Here is a 24,152-nt window from a genome sequence, read left to right on the forward strand (position 1 = left end):
TAAGGAAGAATTTGTTGAGGTTAGCAGTTCTAGCTCAAGTGGTTAAGGCTCTGGGTTCAAGTTCCAGCATCGCTCAGCTGCCACAGTTGGGCCCTTAAGCAAGGCCCTTAACCCTTAATGCTCCATCATGGCTGACCCTGCACTCTGACCCCAATAACCTAGCTTTCTAAAGAAGCTCTATTTAAAATATTTCCTGAATGCTCTGTGGTAAGGTTCTGCCTAGAACCATGAAAAATTCCCTCAAGTTGGGTTGAACTTTTTTCCAAGAGCGTAGTTCTGAGTCACCTGGCCTGATGACAGCTTGCTTTTAAGACAGTTTGTCTCCACTGTCCTTCTTCTAGATCATCCAGCCGGATCATATATCCCTAATAAAGTGGTACAGTAGAAAGTTGTAATTTATTATTATATTAGAATTAATTACTGATGAGAAACACTAATCTACTGATTACCTCTTTCATTTCGCTGTGTTTATTGCTCGGCTAAATCATCATGATGCATTAACTAGAGGTGTGAGATATGCATGAGTGAGCGTAAGTCTCAGCTTCTGTATTAGCACGCTGATTGTGTTTCTGTGTGTGTGTGTCTCAGGCCCTCAGTAAATACCCACCGCTCTTCAACGACATCTCCTTCTGGCTGCCGGCTGAAGGCTACACGGAGAACGACTTCTACGATTTGGTGCGCAGCATCGGAGGAGATCTGGTGGAGAAGGTCACTCTGCAGGACCAGTTTACTCATCCAAAGTAAGAGCTTTTGTTAGATTACTGTTTATTATTGCATGAAGGGGCTGTACTAGTGCTCAGTAAACTAAAATAAGAACACCAAAAATTCAATTCCAGACAAATTTTAAACCAGTTTTATGATTATGTTTATAATGAAAAGTGTTTCCACATGAATAAGTGTCGAGGCTTAAACTCAAGCATGTACATTCAACAGGAACCTTGCTTTCATCCCCAGTGTGCAGTTCCATCAGTATCAAATACATCTGAAATCTCTGTGTTCTTTAGAAAAAAAAATCTTCCATCTAGCTCCTTAAAGGGATTTTTTTGGTTTTTTGACCCTCTGGGACAAACGTAAAAAGTTAGAACACCTTGATAAAGATAGAAGTTTTAACAATCTAAAGAACTTTCAAGGAGCCCTTGTCAAGTCACCAAAAGTATTGAGTATTCTATTTGTAGAATATCAGATAGATGGATAGATAGATAGATAGATAGATAGATAGATAGATAGATAGATAGATAGATAGACAGACAGACAGACAGACAGACAGACAGACAGACAGACAGACGGACAGACAGACAGACGGACAGACAGAGTAGTTAGACACCTAGATACATTCATAGAAATAGATAGATGGGCAGATGGATGGATGGACGGATGGGCAGACAGACAGACAGATATAGTAGTAAGACACCAAGATACATTCATAGAAACTCTCATGTAAAATCTAAGCTCTTTAGGAAATGGATGGATGGATGGATAGATGGAAGGATGGAGGAAAGGAAGGTTGAAAAATAGATAGTAAGATGGAAGAAAGGAAGGAGGGAAGGAAAATGGATAGATGAATTGGAAGCAGGATGAATGGAGGACTGAAATAATTATAGATGTATTGGAAGCAGGATGAATGGAGCGTTGAAGTAAGGATGGATGGATAATGTGAAGAATGGAAGGAAAGCTTCTTTCTAATTTCTATGGGATTTTGCTTCGTTCTTCTAAAGGAATCTTCAATCAGGGGTTTTCAAACTTTTGTTGTTCAGGGGCCAAATCCTGATTTATAGTGCATTACTATAAAAGCTGATTTTTGAAACTGATCTCAACAGTTCTTTACAATTTGCTGCACATTTATTGCATTCCTGCAAACATTTAAAGATCATTCTAATGTTTAACACGTTTGTTTCACACATTGCATTTTACTAAACAGTGCCCACACTAGAATGGACTCTGCACTCACCGTGTCTAATGAGAGGGCTGGCCTTGAGGGTCACACTGGAGCTTATCAAAGTCAGGAGGTGTTATTTGAATCATGCATTTCATCCTGCCTGATCTAGATCACTATTTTCATTTGATGCCCACAAGGGCACTGAACCCTGCCTCCCATACACAAGTGCTAACAATTAGTGCAGGTGATTTAGTCTGGTTTGTTGTTTTACACAGCCTTGTCTGCGTCAAGTCTGCAAATATTTGTACTGTCAGATTATCATCAACATGCATTACCGCTGTGTATGATCACTAATCCAAAATGATTTTCATCCCTTTGTTCTCTAGCACACATCTACAATATATTGAATATATTACCTACCTTTTATAAGTTACAGCGCTTTTGCTTTGTTTCTATAACTCAAGCTCTGCTATGCTGCTAGAGTTAATTGTCATACACCACACACTACACTATGTTGTACAATGCTCTGTATTGTATTTATTGTGCACTGTCACTTTGTGGGTCTTAATTTTTGCATTACATGCTGTTGATTGTGTACAGTGCTGTATATGACCATTTTAATATATTTGGGATATATTAGGCAGTGGTCCAAGTAAGGACTACTGGTGAAACAACACAGGGTCATGAGCAACCAAGGCTTATAGGCGCTTATTGGGAGTGAAGGCTAGCCATCTGGTCTGATCCCACAGAAGAGCTACTGTAGAACAAATTGCTGAAAAAGTTGCTGGCTTTGATAGAAATGTGTCAGAACACACAGTGCATTACAGCTTTCTGTGTATGGAGCTGCTACATTGGACAGTGTACCCATGCTGACCGCTGTCCTCCACCAAAAATGCGAGCAGTGCCTACAATGGGCATGTGAGCACAGGAACTGGGCAGTAAAGCAATTAAAGAAGGTGGTCTGGCCTGAGGAATCATGGTCAGATGTGTGTGCATTACTTGAGAAAGAGATGGCACCAGGATGCACTATGTGTGTGATTCTGTAACACTATATGTGTTATTTGGATACATAACACCTACCTATACATTATAAACCACTAATGGTATTCTTTAATGGCAGTTGTCTCTTTCAGCAGAATAATGCGCTCTGCCACACTGCAAAAAAGTTGTCATGACGAGGATTCAAGGTGTTGATTTGACCTCCACATTCCCCAGATCTCAGTCTGATTGAGCATCTGTGGGTTGTGCTGCACAAACAAGTCTGATCCCTGGAGGTCCCACCTCACAGCGTACAGGACTTAAAGGATATGCTGCTGATGTCTTAGTGCCAGAGACCACAGCACACCTTCAGAGGTCTCGTGGAGTTCATGTCTCCATGGCTCAGACCTGTTTTGGTGGCACAAGGGGGACCTACATGATATTAGGCAGGTGGTTTTAATGTTATGGCTGATATTTACACATAACCTGCATTGGTTAAAAAAGTCCCTCAGTGTTCCCTTTAAAAGGTTTATTAAGAACCTTGCATTGGAGAGTTTCTTTTTTAAGTAAAGTCTTGGGGACACTGGCTTGTGATGTCTCTTTGGATTGTTGAACTCATGAACAGTGAATGGGTTGTGCAGTCTGTCAGCAGTTAGCTTGAATGACTGTATTGTTTGTTATTGTTTGATCCTTAATACTATTTGCAGTTTTAGGCATGACGAGCTGGGAGACGTTGTCTGGCATGAACACTGTCTGAACTTTGTCTAGCGTGTCATTAGGCTCAACCCCACTTCCTTTTTGCCACTCCTTTCAGGGGTCAAGAGTCAACCCATCGATTGTTCTGTTTTCTTAATGAGTTTATTGAGCATTGTAGTCTCTCCACTGTTACCATCGCAGCACTCTGTCTCCATCCTCTCCACTCAGAGTGCAACCATCTCTCACATGGTAACCATAAACCTTTCAGACTGAAGCCGAACAGGGCCCAGTTGATTGAATTGATTATGAAGAAAACGATGAAGTTTGCTCGGGCCACATCTGAAGTTGGTCAATGTATGTGTCTTAACTTCATATCCAAATACACACTTTATTTCACTCTGAATGCAGGCGTCTTCATCGCTCAAAAGGCTGAAGATACAAAAGGTTAAATGCACAAATAAAGCACAGGTTTATGTTTTCTTCTTGCAGTAAGCATCACTGTAGACGTGGACGCTTATACTCCTGATTATTTGCGACAGTATATTTAACGATCAATGATCACCTCTGACTTCCTGTTTGATTGCCAATTTATGTCCTGATGTGCTCTTTGTGCTAATGGTGGTAGCATTAGGGTGTGTTGATGTTGTGGAGTGTGAGACAATTGTGCAGTTAGGTTCAGTGTTAATGACAGATGGAGGCGGGCTTAAGCGCTCTCAGTGGCTCCATTTTGAACTATCTGATGTTTCAGATATCACACTCGCTTTATTAGGCACCGAACACATTAGCTCTCCTGTTCTTGCTCCTATTTTTTCTCGCTTTGACCCTGTTTTGCCCCTTTGATATCCATTCTGATAGGGAGGAGTTCACTCATGGGTGTGTGTGAGTGAGTGAGAGAGAGAGAGAGAGAGAGAGAGAGAGAAAGAAAGAGAGGCAAAGAGAAAGATCCAGGACCTGCAGTGCGTAAAAAGAAAGACTGCAAGCATTTATCTCTGTCCTCGCTCTTAATCTTTTTTAAATAGCAGCTTTTCCCTCCCTCTGCTTTAATGACATCCATAAATAAGAAGGCAAACAGAGGTGATGAGAGTCCGTGCTGGGGCGCAGAGCAGCACAGTCATTATTATACGTTTGTCTGTATATGTGCTTTTCCCTAATTTCATCTTCCTAATGTGGCTATATGAGAGTTTCCTACTTGTTTCTTTTTTTGTCTCATCAGTGTGTCTGGTCACCTGTTCTTGTTTCTACATGTGTGTATGTGTGAGAGTTTGAGTAGAAAGCTACATGTGCCTGTAACAGCGTGTTTTGCTGCAGAACTCTGCATTATCGTATTTGCCCGAAGAGGGCGGACGTTTCTGCTCGTAGTCACCTCCGTCCTTTCCTTCTGTCCTCAAACACCATGAGTAATGACAGAGGATGGACCATCACGTCTCGACTGGCCCTGTTGCGCAGTGACCTTTGGAAAAATGTCGTTTTCTGGAAATAAAGTAATGCCCTGATATCCGCACTTTTTTTTTTGCTGTATTGCAGTAGTTGACTCAGCACATTTGCAGTCTGGTAATATAATGATTAGGATGATGAAGACAACGGTTGCGCTGTCAGAACTGCTGAAGGAAAGCTTGCTTTTGAAATACACACTCTTCTTTGGCTATATCAGTATACATATATGGGATGTGGTAGCTTTGTGGTTAAGGTGTTGATTGGAAGGTTGTGAGTTCAAATCCCTGGTCCACCAAGCTGCTACTGCTGGACCCCTGAGCAAGGCCATTGACCTTCAAGTGCCTAGTTGTCATCAGAAATGTAAATGAAATGTAAATGTTATACACATCAGATGTTTGCAGATATCTGACGATCACAGCCATACTGTTGGCACACAGAATCTTGTGGAATGTCACTGGATGCTCTAGCATTCCCTTCACTTGAGCTAAGGGGCTGAAAACTTGTCCCAGTACACAAAACAAGCTCCATGATGACACAGTGTTTACGGTTGAAGTGGAAGAACAAAGAACCCCTGACCCTGACTCAACCCCACTGAACACCTTTGGGATGAACTGGAACACCGACCGCACCCCAGACCTCCTCAATGTCTGATCTCACTAATGCTCTTGTAGCCAAATGAACACAAATCCCCACAGCCATGCTCCAATATCTAATGGAAAGCTTGCCAAGGAAAGTGAGGGCTATGCCATGTTGTGATAGCCATGTGTCCATGTACTTTTGATTATAAGAAGAACGGTTCAAGGTTCACAAAGAGCCATTATTGTTGCTTGGGATAATGAAACATTACACACTAAAGTCATTTCCTTTGTCTTCTTTATTTATCCAGAGGTTATTCACACTTTAGTTCTAGACTGCAGCTCCAGTGTAGGTACAGCACTGCTGCCTTCAAGGTCCCTGGTTCGATTCTGAGATCGGGTTACTGCCTTTGTGGAACTTCAAAGCCAGCCAAGTCTATGTTCAGCTCCAGCATGTCACATAGACCTGGCTTGGTTTGTTTCTTCATTCATTTTGTGACTGTTGCGTATTGTTTTTTTTTTTTGTTTGTTTGGTTTTTTTTGCACCGTGACACCATTATGTCAAGGAAATGCAGTGTGTTTCCATACACGTGTGTTGCCGTAACAGCCTTCCAATGCACAGCCGTCTCTCCTGCTGTGACACACTTTTAATATGCCACTTACCGAAAACAATCAGCAGGGACACCAATCTTATAATTATTGTTTACAATTTGCTGTGATTGGTATGAAGAACTTGTGTTAAGAGCGAAGCTTGCCACAGTTTTTGTATTCCATGTGTGAGAAATACACATTGAGAATTGTTTTTCGTATGCAATGCTGATCGATTTTTCAATTAAATGTGAAATAGTTTGCTGTACTCGTTGCACTTGTAGAGATATAGCAGATATATCACAAGAACAACAATAATAATAATAATAATAATAGTTATTATTATTATTATTATTATTATTATTATTAGGGGCCTTTCTCTGTGGATAATAATAATAATTATTATTATTATTTATTGCCTAAATAAGTATTTTTATTAATCACAATAAATAAATAAAAGAAAGAAAGAAAGAAAGAAAGAAAGAAAGAAAGAGGTTTTTTTTTTACTGTCCAGTGTCACCCAAATGAGGATGGGTTCCTGTCTGTGCCTAGTTCCTCTCAAGATTTTTTCCTCATATCATCTCAGGGAGTTTTTCCTTGAAGTTCCATATCATCTCAGGAAGTTTTTCCCCTTGTGTGCTGGGATAGGCTCCAGCAGACCCCCGTGACCCTAATTAAAAATAAAGCGGGTATAGAAAATGGATGGAAGGATGGATGAAAATAATTAATTAGAGTAATTAGAACAGGTAAAATGCAAGCAACAAATATGCTTAAATGAAAATATTCACTAAAGAAAAATAAGAGTGATAAATTAATGTGTTTTAACATGCCAGTCAGACTTCCCAGTTTTCCGAGAATCCCACGGCTTGAGGTCTGTGGTACAAAAAAGCGACTCCACCCTCTTTTTCTCATTATTTTGTTCAGAATTTTCTTCCCAATTAGTAAACGCTTTAATTATTTTCCTATTCTCAGTTTGAAGATTTGGTTAGGTAGATATTCTTCAGTCCTCATTTTTTTTGAGAAATCAGCATTTTAAGCAAAGCTTTTTTGCCAATATTAACATGCTAAGAAATTTTCTAGCTGTTACAGCTTATTAGATAGACTTAGCCGTTTGTTTTCTTCCTTTCTTTTTCTTTCTTTCTTTTCTTTCTTTCTTTTTTTTTTTTTTTTAAAAAGGCTGCTTCAGTGCAGAAAATAGCATGCATTTTTTCCCAGACTGTCTGTGATCTGAAAAAAAAAAATCTATAGCTTTGTCTAGTCTTGTTTTTCGAATAAACATCATGGTGAACTCTTAGTGTGCCTTCGTTGCCTTTATGTGCATCTTCAGCGTCTTTTTGGTTTTAAAATAGAAGATGCCTGGCTCTAGCGGGGGTTGGTTATTGCCCTGGTTTTTGTGAGGCAAAAAAGTATTTAAACATTGTGTGTGTGTGTGTGTGATTGAAAGAGTTCATGAGCTTTGTAAAATCAATAGCCACAGGGATCTGACTTTTCAATTAAAGCAACTCTCCAGTTGTTAAAACACTCATAATTAGTTATTTCTTGAAAGCAATTTTCTCCTGAATGAATGAAAACCTCTGTTAAGTGGCCACGTATAACTGTGAGGAAAATTCAATTATGAAGAACTTTTTGTCAGAGAACATACTTTAAAATGCACAAGTTTGTATTGCAGGGTCTTTACTTTCTGTTCAGTGGTTAAGGTGTTGGAATACTGATCAGAAGGTTCACTGATCAGAAGGTGCCACTTCTGGGCCTCTGAGCAAGGCCTTTAACCCTCATCTGCTCAGTTGTATAAATAAGTCGGTCTGGATAAGAGCGTCTGCCATAAATTTAACTGTATTCTTTTGTCAGTGTACAGTATTTGTCAGACATTTTTTCACTTTCTTTCAGACTATACCAGCATCTATTTCAAGCAGATGAACTATTATAAATAGGAACCTGCTGGTCTGTACTTCGTATGTGTCCACTCATGCTCATATGCTCATGGCATCCCTGCGAAGAAAGGGACTGAGCTTTCTTGTGGCACAGCGCTTGCCAAGCCTAGCCATAAGCTCGTTCATTTCCTCCGTCTTATTTCTCAGCGTGTAGACAATCCCTCAGCGTGGTGACTGCAGGGTTCGCTGCTTGCCGTCACTGCTGTTAGCGGTGAAAGCTCTAGGCAGGTGAGAAACGCCATGAAGCAGATTTGCCGCAAACGTTTGTGTTCGAGCAACGTTGGATTTTAGCGGCTCTAACCAGGTTTCTGCGCTCCAGAATCAACTTGTAATTGTCTGTAAAATTTACCTTGTGTGTGGCACAAATCCGGGATGAGCCAAGTGTGGAGTACAAGCAGCCGGTCGAAACAGACAGTCCCCCAACTGACTGTAGGAAACAGACCAGATATTTGGATATCTATAGGTTAAAAGTAAAGGAGGTCTGGTATTTGGATGATGCCTTGTTAGGGGTGTTATTAAATTTCCACAGAGAGAATGTTTTTGTCGGCAGTTTGATGGTTTGGTTGAAGTTTTCCGAGCTTTCGGAGTGTCTGGACACAGATGATGTTATACAGGTTGAAGGTTGTTGCTCATGTATGGCCATCATGCTGTAATATGCTGTAGCTAGTCCAGCACGAGTCTTTCAAGCCAGACCTGTTGCATTTTCTAAATGAACAATATCAAGAGCTGTCATTCATTTGAGTGGTCAACCACATGACATTTTCCATAGTATACTCATCAGTAATATCTTGCTGACTATTTCTTGTCTTAAAAAACGTTCACAGTTTTCAGAACGCTCCTCAAATTGACAATAATCTTTGACCCTATTGTACAGTTAATACATATCCTTGGATCCTCTCAAGTTTTCTTCCTACTGTCCTCTGCCACTGTTGCCTCTGGGTTGCTCATTAGGTATAAATTTCAATGTAAAGTTTATCATTTATGTCCTGAATTTATATATTTCTGTAAAGCTACAATTAATATATTTCTGCAAGTTTCAGAGATCAGTTGTGCCCATGAGATCAGGTCTGGACTCCATAGCAGCTTTTATTGGCCAGAGATTGGCCAATAGGGCGCCTGACTGACATGTAAACCAACCAATCACAGTTTGGTTTGTTCAGCCTCTTGTATAGGGGTGTGAAAAAGATTGTCAGACCGGCGTGGACCCACAGATCTGTCATTTAAAAAAGTCCATGACCTTCACATCGTTTAGAAAATCCAGTGTTTAGCTAACTCTTCTTCCATGAGGTCACTACACTTTTGTTTCCAGGTGGACCGTTAAAAACGTGACACACGCGTCTCCCCTAGAAATCCTGTAGAATCCAACCAATCAGATGACGATTTTGGAACTTCCGAAGTGTTTCCAGTTTTGTGTGTCTTACGCATCAGATGTTCAGCCAACGGTTCGTGGGTGTGACGTCTGAGGCTGAGACTAGCTGTGAGATGAATGGGACTCTGTGCTCGTAAATATAGATCTCTAGCCAGAAGTGACAGTGACAAGAAAAAACTCCCTGAAACAACCTGAGGAAGAAACCTAAAGAGGAACAAGACTCAAAAGGGAACCCATCCCCTCCTTGATGACACCAGAGAGATGGATTGTACAAGTCATTACAGTACATGTAAAATACATGTGTAATGATATATAGTACTGACTATAAGAGTAGATGACTATAAGTACAAACAGAGTCCTGAGATGAGAACAGGACAGACTTGATTACAGCAGCAACTCTTAGAAGGTACACTATTAGCTTAGCAACTGGTTTATCCCAATGGTCCAGAGGTTACTATATTAGTGCTGAAGCTATTGTGAGGGATGAGTTATGTGAGTTGATGGATGTCTCTCAATCTAGACTTCAGCTGTCTTTGAAGACAAGACTAACCAATCACAGACCTCGAGGTTTTTTGTTCTTTACTTACCAATAAGTGCTTCAAATAATATTCTGGATTCTCTGAACTTTTTCCTCCACGATCTTGATCCTAAAATCTAAAAGGTTTTGTCATGCCAGTCAGATCGCAACCTTTAAGAATTCTGAAGCTTGTGCACAAAGTATCAGATGTTCTGTGTGCACTGGGTGGAACGTCTGTGGCTGAGATGAAGTGGATGGTATCCTCAAATCAGGGAGCTGTTCATCAGCCATAATTTGATTAAGGGTGGAATCTGCTGTCAAGCAAAGGCAGCCGAGGCAGTCGGAGGAGAACCGGGAGAAAAAAAAAAAGTGTGTGGGCATATTTCAGCAAAAACATAAACTCTTTCTCTCAGCTGGTGAAATTGTATCTTCAGTGTGGAAAATGTCTAAATGTCACATTGCGAACTTCAGACTGCCAAAAGATTTCACTCTCAACTCATCCTGCCGTGACAGGCGTCCTCAAGGCTTAGAAATGTCAGTGTATTAGGAGGATGCCCTTCAGCTATAAATTTTCTCCAGTGATGCTCAGCTCATGACATTCACACCATCTGTACTGAACCATAGATGCCATCATCTAGTAATATAGGAATAACTTGTATCCAAATGTCAGGAATATCTTCGCCGTCTTTATTTTTTTTCATTCTCGGAAACACGGCAGCATTTATCTTTAACACGGGTTACAAATCTTGCTTGATGGAACCTATAATCCAGCACAAATCCGCATACATGGCTGTGTAATGCTGTCGGAGGTAATTGGGCAGAATTAGGGAAGTGGACTAAGCTGTCACTCAAGCTGACAGGTATGTGAGTGAGAGCGCAGGCGGCGAGTTGATGGGCGGAACATGTCACGCCTTGCTGGAGGAAACCCATCATTTGGAGTCTCTGCAGGCTTGCTAACGTCTGTCATTATATTTTTTTTTTGGTGTTGTTGATTTGCAGGTAGAAATTGAGTTACAGGACATGTGCCGCTGTCTGTCTTCGAGCAGCGTCTGCCGTGGAGCAGGACAAGGTGCTTTTGAAAGAGGAAAGACCGCCACAGTAATACGTCTCTTATCAAATCCCAACATGCGTCGTCAGAATTGATGCGAGGCTGAATCTGCCTCGCTTTGATGTACGATGTCGTGCCGGAGAGCCGTGTGTGGCAGGAAGAGAAGTTTTTATCTGTACGTTTCTCTGAGACATCGTGTGTGTCTGTCAAATACTTAGAATGCAGTTTCTGAGAGGAAAAAATATCCTTATAGCTCGAGAGTGGGAAGAAATGTAAAGGGGAGATGGCGAGTGCTGAGTCATGTTACGACATTTTTAGAGAAAACTTGTATAAACCAGTTCGCTGGTTGATGTCTTTATTAGTATGATAGCATAGGAAATGACATAATCATAATGACATAATCATAATGGCTTTAAATTAACTCTTATTAAGGTATCTCTCATTCTTTTGAATAATCCACAGAAGCTCTATCGTAGCTTCTGTGTTTTTGGTTGTGTGTATAAGTCATGATTCTATTCTATTCTATCTATCTATCTATCTATCTATCTATCTATCTATCTATCTATCTATCTATCTATCTATCTATCTATCTATCTATCTATCTATCTATCTATCTATCTATCTATCTATCTATCTATCTATCTATCTATCTATCTATCTATCTATCTATCTATCTATATTTTTTTGTGTAACATCATTATTTATTTATTTTTATTAATATTTTTTTTCCTATTATGTTGTGTAACATAATTTCAGTGAGATTTCTCTTTCCCTCATCATTTAAAAAAATGTTTTATTCTGCAGGACTAAATCAGAATTTTGAGAAATATTATGCATTATTTTGAGTATTTATACTATATTTTATATACTGTTTATAAACTGCTTATAATTACCATCGCTCATGTGTCCTACGTCTAATTTGTCATTGTTTAAAAATTCTGATTTAGCACCACAAAATAATGAAAGATTTTCTCAGAATGATGACATAGTACGTAAAAACAATCCGCTGAAATTATGACAAAGCACAAACTATCAGGAAAAAAAAGGCTTAATATGTAAAGATAACTATAATGTATCACAATTTTGACTTAGCATCACAAGTATAACAACCTTAATGAGGTAATCTTTGAAAATAATTAAGAGTTATTGAAATTATGACTTGGGATCTCACAGTTGATGTGATTTCTTGACACTATTATTACTTTTTTATTAATTATGACTCAATATGCTTTCTAATATTTGTAGTGATTTAGACTCTGTCATTAGATTTGCAGCTTTTTCTGTATATGTTCATGTAGTGTATTGGTGCTGTAAAGCACTGATCTAAAAAGGTTGCATATTTACATAAGCTATTAGATCTGATGACTTTTATTTGTGGCCAGAATGGCAGAACAGAATATAAGCAGAAATATCTGTGTGATGGGAATGTGGTTGTACAGGTGTGGTGAAAAAATCCATGCAAGTTGTGGCAAAGGATGAGAGAGAGAGAGAGAGAGAGAGAGAGAGAGGGGGGACATGGACATAAGTGTGAGAGAACATGGTTAGGTGTCATGCAGTGTGAAGGCCAGTGCAGTGGAGATGCGAATGGATCTCCTCATCAGCAGCGAGCTGGGAGAAGCAGACTTGTTAAAAATCTGGCCTCTTTGTCTGAAACCTCAGGGGGATCACTCAAAGAAGAATTCTGGACCATTGGGTAATAAGGGCTATCGTCACTCAGCCCTAGTGGAAGGGAGGAGGAGGAGGAGGAGGAGGTGGGAGTGTGTATAATGGGTCACAGCTCACAGATTGTCAGACAGGCGCTTGTAAATAATGGAGTGTTATTGAGGAGGCAAAACTGCGCTCTAAAAGATGCTGTGACTTGCAGGTCGTCATATCATTTCATCCTCAACTGTTCCAGCTACCTAAACAGTGAATTATTGAATCTGTGCAAGTTTTACTCTGACGATTCTCATCACGCTGTTCAATTAGAGCTGTTATTTACAAAAAAATCCAGCTAATGAACAGTCGGCTTCTTTAAATCTGCCTGTCGTGTGTCGTGAGCGTTTTGCCTCATTCAATTCATCTTCTGCAGTTTTCTTCGCTCAGGCCCACACTTACAGCGCCGGTACCTGGGCACGGAGCCGAGAGAGCGAGATGACGGATCCGTCCGCTTTCCTGCTCCAGATCTCAAGCTGTGACTGACTCAGTTCTTTGACTCAGTGTGTGTCAGCTTTGGCACCGAGGCTCGAGTGAAGCGGAGGCAGCGAGGGCGCATAATTACTCGGCCGGTAGCTGGTTTAAAAAATAGAAAGAATTAATAAAACTTTGACGCTGTAGACAGCTGTAAGGGTGTATTAGTGTCGAGAACGTATCGATGTCCGCTTAACACGGCAACACGTATATTGTTCGTCGCTAATATGTCACTATTAGCTCACAGCGAGATGGCAGGTTTTGCCTGAGAAGTGATTTGATGTCATTATTAGTTCTTAGAAAACAAGTAGGGTTTTCATGAGCAGTCGACTGAGCAGTGCTCCATCTGTATGTATGGCTCATCCCTCTCTCACTCTTTTTTACTCTCACTCTCTCTCTCTCTGACACACACACACACACACAGTCCCCTCCCATCCTGTCAGAGTGTGTATTAAGTGACGGCAGCTTCTCCTCTATGAGGGAGCAGGCAGTGCTTGATGGCATTAGCAGGTTGGAGTGAGCGTAATTGTGTCGCCTGTAGATTTATAGAGGCTGACAAGCCACGGCCGAGGCTGCTGAGTAATCTCTGTGTAATTGAGAGTAGAGGTCACCAGAGGGAGACCGTGCCGCCCCCCGACAAATCCCCAAGGCGCCGCTGCTATGAGATTGTGTATGTGTGTGTGTGTATATATATATATATATATATATATATATATATATATATATATATATATATATATATATATATATATATATATATATATATATATATATGCGCATACATATATGCATACATACATATGTGTGTGTGTGTTTGTGTGAAAGAGAGTGAAACCTTCCCTAAATCGATCCTCCTGTAATTCTTTATCAGTTACGAATACATTACGTGTGAAGTGAGGGTGTGTATGTGACAAGAGTCTGAAAAATGTGAGAAACATTAGTCAAGCACAGAAATATCCCATTCCCTGTTGATATTCTTGACTGATACCAAAACCTGTTTTGTGTCGCTGTGAAATTGGCCCACATGCAGCTGTGCTGGTGTCAACCTGCCTCCGCTGCTGCGGACTCGCCTCCAAAAACAGGTGCACAATCTCATCGAGACGAGCAGTCAGGCCCAGTCCTCATCAAACGGAGCTGTCACTGCGTCGCTTTAAAGGACAGCAAGAGAGGCAGAGCGTAGCCAGGGGTGGAGAAGGAGAAATAGTGAGAGGAGAGTGAGAGTTAGATACAAAGACAGAGCCGGGGAAGAGAGGACACGCTATCACCGCCTGTCACAGCCATTAATGTAGCAGAAGTGTTTCTGCTGAATAGATGCGCTGATGTGGTGTGTGTATATACACACACGTTTGTGGTGGATCAGGTGTTTACTGAAGGACTGAAGATGGGGGGGGGGGCAGGGAGTTGTGTTTAAAGGCTATTCCCCTGGTCATGTCAAGGACACTCCTGAAGAGAACCGCTGCGTTCTCATCATGACTGTCGTGTTTCCCAAAAGGGTGGAGAGACTGAATAGCACAAGTCAGACACTGTATTTGTTATTGTCTGTCTGTCTGGTCATTTTCAGATATAATAGTTCGTATAGTCGTGTGTTTCTTGTTTGTTTTGTCACTATGGCTTCTCACATATTGTGACCTCCTAATACATTTATATGAAATGCTTGTAAGTTAGGAATTAAACACAACAATGCTATTAGAAAGAAAATAGCTTGTAGCGATGCAGTTGGAGTTTGCACTGTTACACCGTTATCGTCCACTCACTGTTTGATTATATAATCACACTATCTGGTGTTACTATCCCAGATGACGATGAGGTTCCCTTTTGAGTCTGGTTTCTTTCAAGGTTTCTTCCTCGCTCGTTAGAGATATTTAATTCGTATCCTGACTATCATGTATATATTCCTGTAAAGCTGCTTTGACAATTGTGACAATTACTAATATTAAAATTGCTATACAAATAAAATTCAGTTGGATTTTCACAGCAGTTATGCCAACAGTAACAATTTTCATGAAATACTCTACACACTATATCCCTGTCTCTCTGTATCTCTCTCTTTAAACCTCCCATCCTCTCTCTCCCTCTCTCTCTAAGCCTCCCTTCTTCTGTCTCGCACTCTATCTTTCTCTCTATCTCTCTCTCTCTCTCTCTCTCACTCTCTCTCACTCTCACTCACTCACTCACTCACTCACACACACACACACACACTATATCCCTGTCTCCCTGTATCTCTCTCTTTAAACCTCCCATCCTCTCTCTCCCTCTCTCTCTAAGCCTCCCTTCTTCTGTCTCGCACTCTCTTTCTCTCTCTCTCTCTCTCTCTCTCTCTCACTCTCACTCACTCACACACACACTATATCCCTGTCTCTCTGTATCTCTCTCTTTAAACCTCCCATCCTCTCTCTCCCTCTCTCTCTAAGCCTCCCTTCTTCTGTCTCTCACACTATCTTTCTCTCTCTCTCTCTCTCTCTCTCTCTCTCTCTCTCTATCTCTCTCTCTCTCTCTATATATATATATATATATATATACATATATATATCTTTAGAGAGGAGAGAGAGAGAGAAAGAAGTTCTGTTTCTCAGTCTATCTCTCTCTCTCTATCTCTCTCGGCCTAGTATCTGTAGAATTCATTAGGCTCAGTCTAACATAAAACACCCTGGATATAGATTTCAGTGCAGAATTTTGAATGACAGGGTAAGTTGTCTCTAGACAAGGCTTGATCTGAATTCATGAAAAAGCTCATAAATTACCTTCCATATGTCAGCCTCCATATCAGTTTTACACCTTCCCCTCTGCTCAGTACTGCATTTATAAATCAGACCCGATCTCTCTCCGTGTACATGGTTCATATATCAGCGAGGCAGCGTGCAGTAGCTTTGTTTTTGTGTGTAGGCTGAGAGGAAACCGAGGGTGAAATGTGATGAAAGCCATGGTGGGGGAAATCGATGTGTGAGACGGTGGCTAAAGAGATCACCCCAGGAGGAGGGCATCTCATGCAGGCCTGCAGGCTGAGCAGAATATCGATTCCCATTCCCCCATTTCTTTAATGAGAACGTTTGCTAATTAGTGAACAGTGCAAGATTGTGAAATGTTTAACCTTCACCCTGTGCTTATCACGTAGTGGAATATAGAGAATAAATTTAATATAAATTACAGTACAGACCTAGTATATCAAGTTTTTTTTTTTTACTTCCAAATCATCTTCGGCCAATTATTTTAGTTTCGTAATGACCTTTTTAGTTGGGTTGATGTATTAGGTGTTCGGCTTGTCGAAATGTTTGTATGATTTATATAGAAATATGTTTGTGACCAGCAGATAAATTGAGTCAGGGACAAGGTCACAGCAAGGTCTGAAATAGTTTTTCTCTCTTTGAGGTATATTTTAACAGTATTTTATGCATACAAATTAGTAACAAGAAGCACTAAGACATGTTAACAGAGGAAATGTCTCCAGTGGCATTGAGTTCAGTTTGTTTTAGTATTTTATTGTTGCCAAGATGACAATGAATGCATAGGAAGCCATTATTTACATTAGAAATAAAATACAGGGTGCTGCAGTGTATACTGTCTTGGATATTTTTTAGTTAAATGCTGTAATTTAGTTAGTTAGTTATTATTAGTTAACATCAACATCTGATATATATTTGGTGATGTTGTAGCTTAGTGGTCAAGGTGTTGGGCTACTGATTGGAAGTTTGAATCCCAGGGCTACCACTGCTGGGCCCCTGAGCATGGCGCTTAACCCTCAGTTGCTCAGTTGTATAAAATAAGATAAGGGTGCATGCCATGTAAATGTCTTATCTGCCAATGTCAAATGCTGAAGCTGAAAATTAGGACTAAGTTAGCACTGTCCCTATTTCTGTTAGACTGTACAATTTTCTCCCATTGAAATCCTTAGGAGAGAAATGCAGGCAGGCATAAAACATCAGAAAATGTAAACAGTTGTATCCAAGCTTCGTGCATACAGATGTTATCCCTTCAGGCTGCCCTTCTCCAACTCCTTGTAACTCTGAAAAATAATAAAATAAACCAAAAAAAAACAACCCTTTCCTCACAAACACCTGTCTCTGGGTGCCCAAGATAGCAACTGCATATCGATAACAACAGCATTCCTCTGTGCACCTTAAGCAAGGATTAAAAACAAGACTTAAATACTAAGATTTTTGAAAAATGACTAAAATATTGAAATTTAACTCATCTACTTGTCATGAAGGTCAGTCGTAGTAAGACTGAGTACATGTGTGTGAATTGAAAGGGTGAAGAGGTGAAGAAGGTACAGGAGTTTAAGTACTTGGGGTCAACAGTCCAGAGTAATGGAGAGTGTGGGAAAGAGGTAAAGAAGCGAGTGCAGGCAGGTTGGAATGGGTGGAGAAAGGTGTCGGGAGTTCTGTGTGATAGAAAAATATCAGCGAAAATTAAGGGGAAGGTGGACAAGACAGTGGTGAGACAGGCCATGCTGTATGGTTTAGAGGCAGTGTCACTGAGGAAGAGACAGGAGTCAGAGCTGGAGGTAGCAGAGCTGAAGATGTTGAGGTTCTCTTTGGGAGTGACGAGGATTAGGAACGAGTACATCAGAGGGACGGCTCAGGTTGGACGTTTGGGGGACAAAGTTAGGGAGGTCAGATTAAGATGGTTTGGACATGTTCAGAGGAGGGAGAGTGAATATATTGATAGGAGAATTTTGGACATGGAGCTGCCAGGCAGGAGGCAAAGAGGAGGTATATGGATGGAATAAATGAGGATATGAAGCTAGTGGGTGCAAGTGTTGAGGATGCAGAAGATAGGGATAGGTGGAGAGAGATGATTTGCTATGGCCACCCCTGAAGGGAAAAGCCAGGGGTGAAGAAGAAGAAGAAGAAGAAGAAGAAGAAGAACTCATCTACTTGTCATTCTCATCTGATTAGAATGGTCATTTCTTAAATAGACCATCAAGCCCTTCTAGTACCTTCTTGACTAAAAGATTAGTAGGAATGTTTTTTTTTTATTCTATTTTATCTTTCTTTTCAGAATAACAAGTATGATAAATATAATTGCAGTTGTTGCAGTAAGCTCTAAACAAAACAAATTGCTTTGCTTAAACAATAGGATTGTTCAAAATACAATAAAACTATAAATCAATGATGTCAAGTCTGTGGTAAAATATTGTGATGTAGTTTTTCCTGTTTCCTGACTTCATGTTTTTTTCTGTTTTTCAACATAGTGGAGGTCTTAATGGTGCAGTTTGTATAAAAAGTATAATAGTATCATTTCCGACACACACACACACACACACACACACACACACACACAGTGGTTTAGGCTCTGGGTTGTTGATCAGAGGATCGAGGCTGAAGCCCCAGGATGCCAAGCTGCCGCTGTTGGGCCCTTGAGCAAGGCCCCCAACCCCCCCTGTTCTGGGGGCACTGCATCATGGCTCACCCTGTGTTCTGACCCCAATCCTCCAAGGATGGGCTATGTGAAAAAAGATTTTCACCGTACAGTAATGTATATGTGACAAATAAAGGCAATTTTACTTTACACACACACACATGTAATTAGAGCATGGTTAACTAACAGCATGGTCTGCACTAGCTAATGTAACTATTCCTTAACTAGCTTATTCTTGACGTTCATATTTCTTAGTTGCCTAACAACAGTATTCTCATGACTGTAACCACTTGAAAAGGTTTTTACTGTAAAATATGGAACGCAGGAGCGCAGGCCTGTGAATGGCTGATGCTTTCTCATTTCTGATTGGATGAAAGCATTAATCAGAGCCGAAGCCAGCAGGAGTATCGGGGTGTGTGTAAATCTCACAGTGATGCTGCTAACGGGGCGTTTTGATCAGATTTTGTCTGAGAAAGGCTGGCTGCTGTGCGCGAGACAGAGAGTGATTGAATGAGGACATGCATGTTTCAGCATGTCAGACTGAGAGTGCTTATGTTCCTGAAAATTTGCTTTGCTTCACCTTGCTGAATAAACTGCAGAATAAGGTCATGCAGAAAGTTGGGCTTCGCCTGTAACTCCTCACTCTGAGTACATTCGCATACGCTCAGACACGGGTTGAGCAGGCAAAATGTCCCATCGAGGACTGACACTGGTAATCATCATTTACAAGAAGCCCACCCCACACCCCACCAACACACCCCACCCACACACCCCACCCACACACACAAGGTCTGGAATGGCAGCAGCGAGCCTCTGCTGACAGGAAACTAAACAAACATTGAGCATCATGTTGCTGGTGTCAGCCAGTCACAAAGTCAGAGGTCAATGAGTGATTGACAGAGCTGTGGAGTTTTATACAGACACACACACACACACAACACACACAGTGGAGGAGTGTGGAGTTGTGGCTCTCGCTCAATAACGTCAAGCAGAGCCACTCCACTGAGCACGACAGACACTCTGACTCAAAAATACATAGTGTGATATTTACAAAAAGTGTCAGAATGAGAAGAGTAGAAACAGATGATTGGGGAGGATGAGGTCAGCAGGAAAAGAAAATTCAGTCAGAAACTTGGTCGCACTCTATTTGGATAGTATAATAAAACTGCCACGGATAGAACCACTTGGAGACTATCATACCGTTTTTACACTGCTGTTGCGGCGGTCAGCTTTGTGCTCTGGTCGTCACCAGTGAACATTTTGAAGACTCAGTGTTAATTCTTATTATTCAATGTCTTAATGTCAATTCTGCTTCACTATAAACTGTTGAAGAAACGACATTTACATTATTTACTGTCTGGTGTCACCCAGATGAGGATGAGGATGAGGTTTCCTTCTGAGCCTGGTTCCTCTCAAGGTTTCTTCCTCATATCACCTCAGGGGGTTTTACCTTGCCAGCGTCACCTCAGGCACGCTCATTAGGGTTACATATTAAGGGATAAATGTTAATCTAATGTGAAACTTTATCATTTTAATTCTGCATCTATATTTCTATGAAGCTGCTTTAAGACGATGTCCAGTGTTAGACATTATATTAGATGACTAACATCAACCAACTAAGTTGATGATTGTTGATGATGATTAGATTATCTATTCACATGGTGTTTATACAAGGCTCATATATACAGTTATTGCTGAAAGTGTATTTTTTTTCTTTTTCATTTTGGTCTCCTTCCAGTTTTGTTTGGTGTTTATGTTTTGTTGCCGTATTAGTAGTGTTTCCATTTTGACCAGAGCTATAGATTATGAACAGATGAGATTCTTTAACTGTCACTATTCTGAGTACAGTGAAATTAGCGCAGTCCTTACAATGCAATTCACATATAATGTTTATTTTAGCAAATGAAATGTGTGTTGTTCTTGTTGTTGTTGTTTTTTTGGCTGCTTGGTCGCCACATTTGGTTTGCATGTTTCGATTTGGCACAGGTTTTATGCCAGATACCCTTCCTGACGCACTTCCTGACCCTCTCATTTAATCTGGGCTTGGGACCGGCACTGAGAGTTTATTCTTCAGTGGCTGGGTTAGCGCCCTGGCCGGGAATCAAATCTGGGCCACGGCAATGAGAGAACACAATTCTGTCACTGGACCACCAGGAAGATAAATGAAATAAGTGGGCAATAAATAAATAAATAAAACCCATTCAAGGCAATAGTAATAAATAATTCAATTATTTGTACTGTAAGTGATATATAAGGTATAAATAAGTATGTAAATATTTTGTATAGATAGAAAAATATAGATATAAATAAGTTATTGCACAGTAGTCGAACATAGAGATTTGCATTTAATGAGAGAGTATTAAAATGTCACGGGATGTGATCAAGTAAAATAATATAGAATGTAAACATACTGATACATTGGATTTAAGCTTGAAGCACAGAATAAACACATATCTCTGCTTGTCTTGAAACATCCTCAGCATTGTTTTCCTCGTCAATTTCTTTGACGGTGCATGTCGGGCCTTTCCTGATCAGACAAGTAAGAGTAAATAAAAATGTAAAAACCTACAAAGCCTGAAATTTCTCAATGAGCTACATCATTTCATTTGATATCCACAACAGAGGATCTGCAACAGAATCTACAATGGGTCAAGAGTTGCTGAAGTTTGTTTCTTTTTTTTTGTTGTTGTTTTTAACAATGATCTGTTCTGCTATAGTGTTTTGAAGAAGTGCCAGGTCTGCATCCAACCCTGATCTATAGACATATTTATTATATACTAACAACTTTTTTTATTTCATTATATTTGATTAGTTCATTTTCTAGAGCATGACGTTTAGTACGTCATCTATAGACTAGCCCGTGCTTAGACTTATCCTATTTTTAAATTCAGTTCATGTGGTCACTGCTAACACATTTTATTGCGTGTTGTTGACCGGTAGATAAACATCAATCGACTTGGTGTGAATCAGGTGAATCGTGACAGTCTATAAATGGTTCATAGAGTGCTAGGTTGAACAAAACTCGACGGCAATACAAAGCGAAAAAGATTGCTGCAAAGAACTCAACTAACAGAGGGGGTTAACAGGAGAGACAGAAACCTCTCTGATAATGAGAAAACAGTCCTTAGAACAAAATTACCTCTGAGGTGCTTCTTATTACTGTGAAGGCCTCCACCTGGAGTGACAGATGAATGCGGATGAAGGAAGAGACAGTTAGAGAGATTGGCGCGAGGTAGAGGGGTGATGTTATGAGCTCGCATCATGGAGCTGGTAATGAAGATGGCGGACGCTCGGTGGCTACGGTGCTCCCGGTGAACCTCGTCTGGACGGAGGGATGAGATTGAGATGCTTTGTTAGGGTTTTGGAGGGGGGGAGGTGTGTGTGTGTTGGGGTGGGGGTGGGGGGGTTGGAGCACACTGACAGATTGATGGCACAGTGATTTGGGCTGTTCTCTCACTCCATCATCATGTGACAGGTCCTGCATTGTCTCGGGCCGCTCTAGCTTTCCGCCATTAAAAAGCATTTGGCTTTCATGAATTGTGTAACTGAGAGGTATGATTGCACGGGTAATTTGGAGACCTGATCCATCACCAGTGATAAGGAAATAAGAATATCGGTGTATCTGATTGTCTTGTCAACCTCCAGGTTGCCACACCACAGCAATTTATATAAGAAATGTTATGCTACACGTGATGCATATATAAAGCGATCGCGTTATTCTGTATTTTCTATATAGAGAAAGCTATTCCTTGAAGAATTCATATAAAATTCCTGTCAGAAACTGGAGAAGATATGATTCGCAAAAAGAGTGGCATGGTAAGTTGGAATAAGATTTGATTTAGAGTTGGAAAAAAAAACATACAAGTGAAATGATTTCAATAAATTTCTGAAAAAGTTATGGGGATGTTATTGACGCTGGTCATGGGGACACATTTTGATATTTACCACCTACTATGAATCGGATTGAATTTGATACTCGGTTCAATCGGATTTGAATTCACACAGTGCAAAGTGAAGCGGGACACAAAAATACAGTCCAGATGTAGAAGAATAAAGGGAGAAGACTTTGTAAATCTCAAATAACCAAAAGTTCTTTTGGAAAACAGAATGATCTTTTCATCTGTGCGACTGTGTTACATTAAAGTAATTTTACACACAGTCTTGGGTATTAAAAGCTGACGGTTCCTAATAATGTGAAATAAGAAAGATGGAAATTCTTTTCTTCGCATATTTCAGCTTGTTATGAAGCTGGGGTCAGAGTGCAGGGTCATGATTCAGCACCCCTGGACCAAAGAGGCATTACTGAGGCTTGAACCCCTTGACTTTCCAACTGCAGTAACTAAACCATTATGGTGATGAGACGTGTTCAGCCTATGACAGAAAACTGGGAGTGTGTAACGAATGATTTATTGAATACTATAGAAATAATTAATAATACAACATAGGTTATTAATAATAAATCTGCTAATTAATAGCAAATGTATTTATTTTTAATATGTCATGTATTATTAATAAAAACAGCATTCTGTTTCCAGCATTTACTTATTGTATTCTTAGGTCCAGATATCCAGAATGCTTCATACTACTGTTGTTGCTATCTTTGTCCTCTAGCCCTTATTTAACATGTCAGTTTAGCAGCCTGCAAATATAAAAATGCTGCCCACAATCCAAAATACAGAGAATGTTGTTCACTGCTTGCACTTGGGTTAAATCTGTGTTCTCACTGCTGTCGAACCGCTCTAGGGTTCACGGGTACACTTGAGTACATATGTGGTGTTCTTCCTTGCACAAATAAAAAACGTTAATCTTAAAACAACAAAAAACAGGGTTTGAGCCAAATTCTGTATTTGAGAAAGTAGCTTAAATGTAGTTCTTAAACTTTTTCTGAGATATCAAACCAAGCAATCATTACAAACTGATTAGAAACAAAAAGAAATTAATGAATTCCTCACGGCTTTCCCGAGCTGCTCTCTGTTCAAGGTCAGCACAGATCTTGTAACGCTGTTTGTACAGCTCAGAATGATGCCTGTTTATCCCCTGACCTTTCAAAGGCCGTCCGTTTTTACTTGTGCTGGAAAGAATTAGCGCTAAAACTCTCAATTAGAGATCTTTTCTCCTCGTTCTCCAGCTGTTGTACTTATCAAAAGCAGGAGTTTGATATTAAGTGAAGTGCACCCCGAGGTCAGGGCTGCTTTATGAGTTAATTTCTCATTAATATGAGCTCAGTGGACGCTGATGGCCTGATGCTCGAACAGCCCGATTGTGTTCTTTGACGCCGTGTGCGGTTTGAGTTCACTGCATCCATCTGTTGCTTTAAGGCAGGCTTGGGAGTTATGCATTTTCATGGTGTGTTATTCCTTACACTTAGTGAGCACTAAAACACACCTGAGCCGCTGCGTGTTTATGGCCCTGTAAAGGTCCAATCGCAAACATAAACACCGCTACGCGTAAATTTAGGATTGACATTTAAGAGCTCAGTCCTTATCAGATGTCTGTCCTAGTCCCAGGATCAGATGTCTATCCTAGTTTGTCAGGATTTTTATAATTAATACTTTAATCTTTGTTCTGAATTGTGTTAATGTACAGAAGCACAGTGTAAGAGAACATCTGGCA

General features: G+C 40.3%; 1 protein-coding gene across 1 annotated transcript in view; it reads left to right on the top strand.

Annotated features, from left to right (window-relative positions):
- The window catches only part of fars2 (phenylalanyl-tRNA synthetase 2, mitochondrial), a 164,826-nt gene that overhangs the window by 101,958 nt on the left and 38,716 nt on the right, over positions 1 to 24,152 (top strand). The window contains exon 6 of the mRNA XM_058401681.1: positions 589 to 740. Within this exon, the coding sequence (XP_058257664.1) occupies positions 589 to 740 (152 nt within the window). The remainder of the gene's footprint in view (positions 1 to 588; positions 741 to 24,152) is intronic.

Source organism: Hemibagrus wyckioides, linkage group LG01, assembly GCF_019097595.1.
Source record: "Hemibagrus wyckioides isolate EC202008001 linkage group LG01, SWU_Hwy_1.0, whole genome shotgun sequence".
In the NCBI taxonomy this organism is placed as follows: Eukaryota; Metazoa; Chordata; class Actinopteri; order Siluriformes; family Bagridae; genus Hemibagrus; species Hemibagrus wyckioides.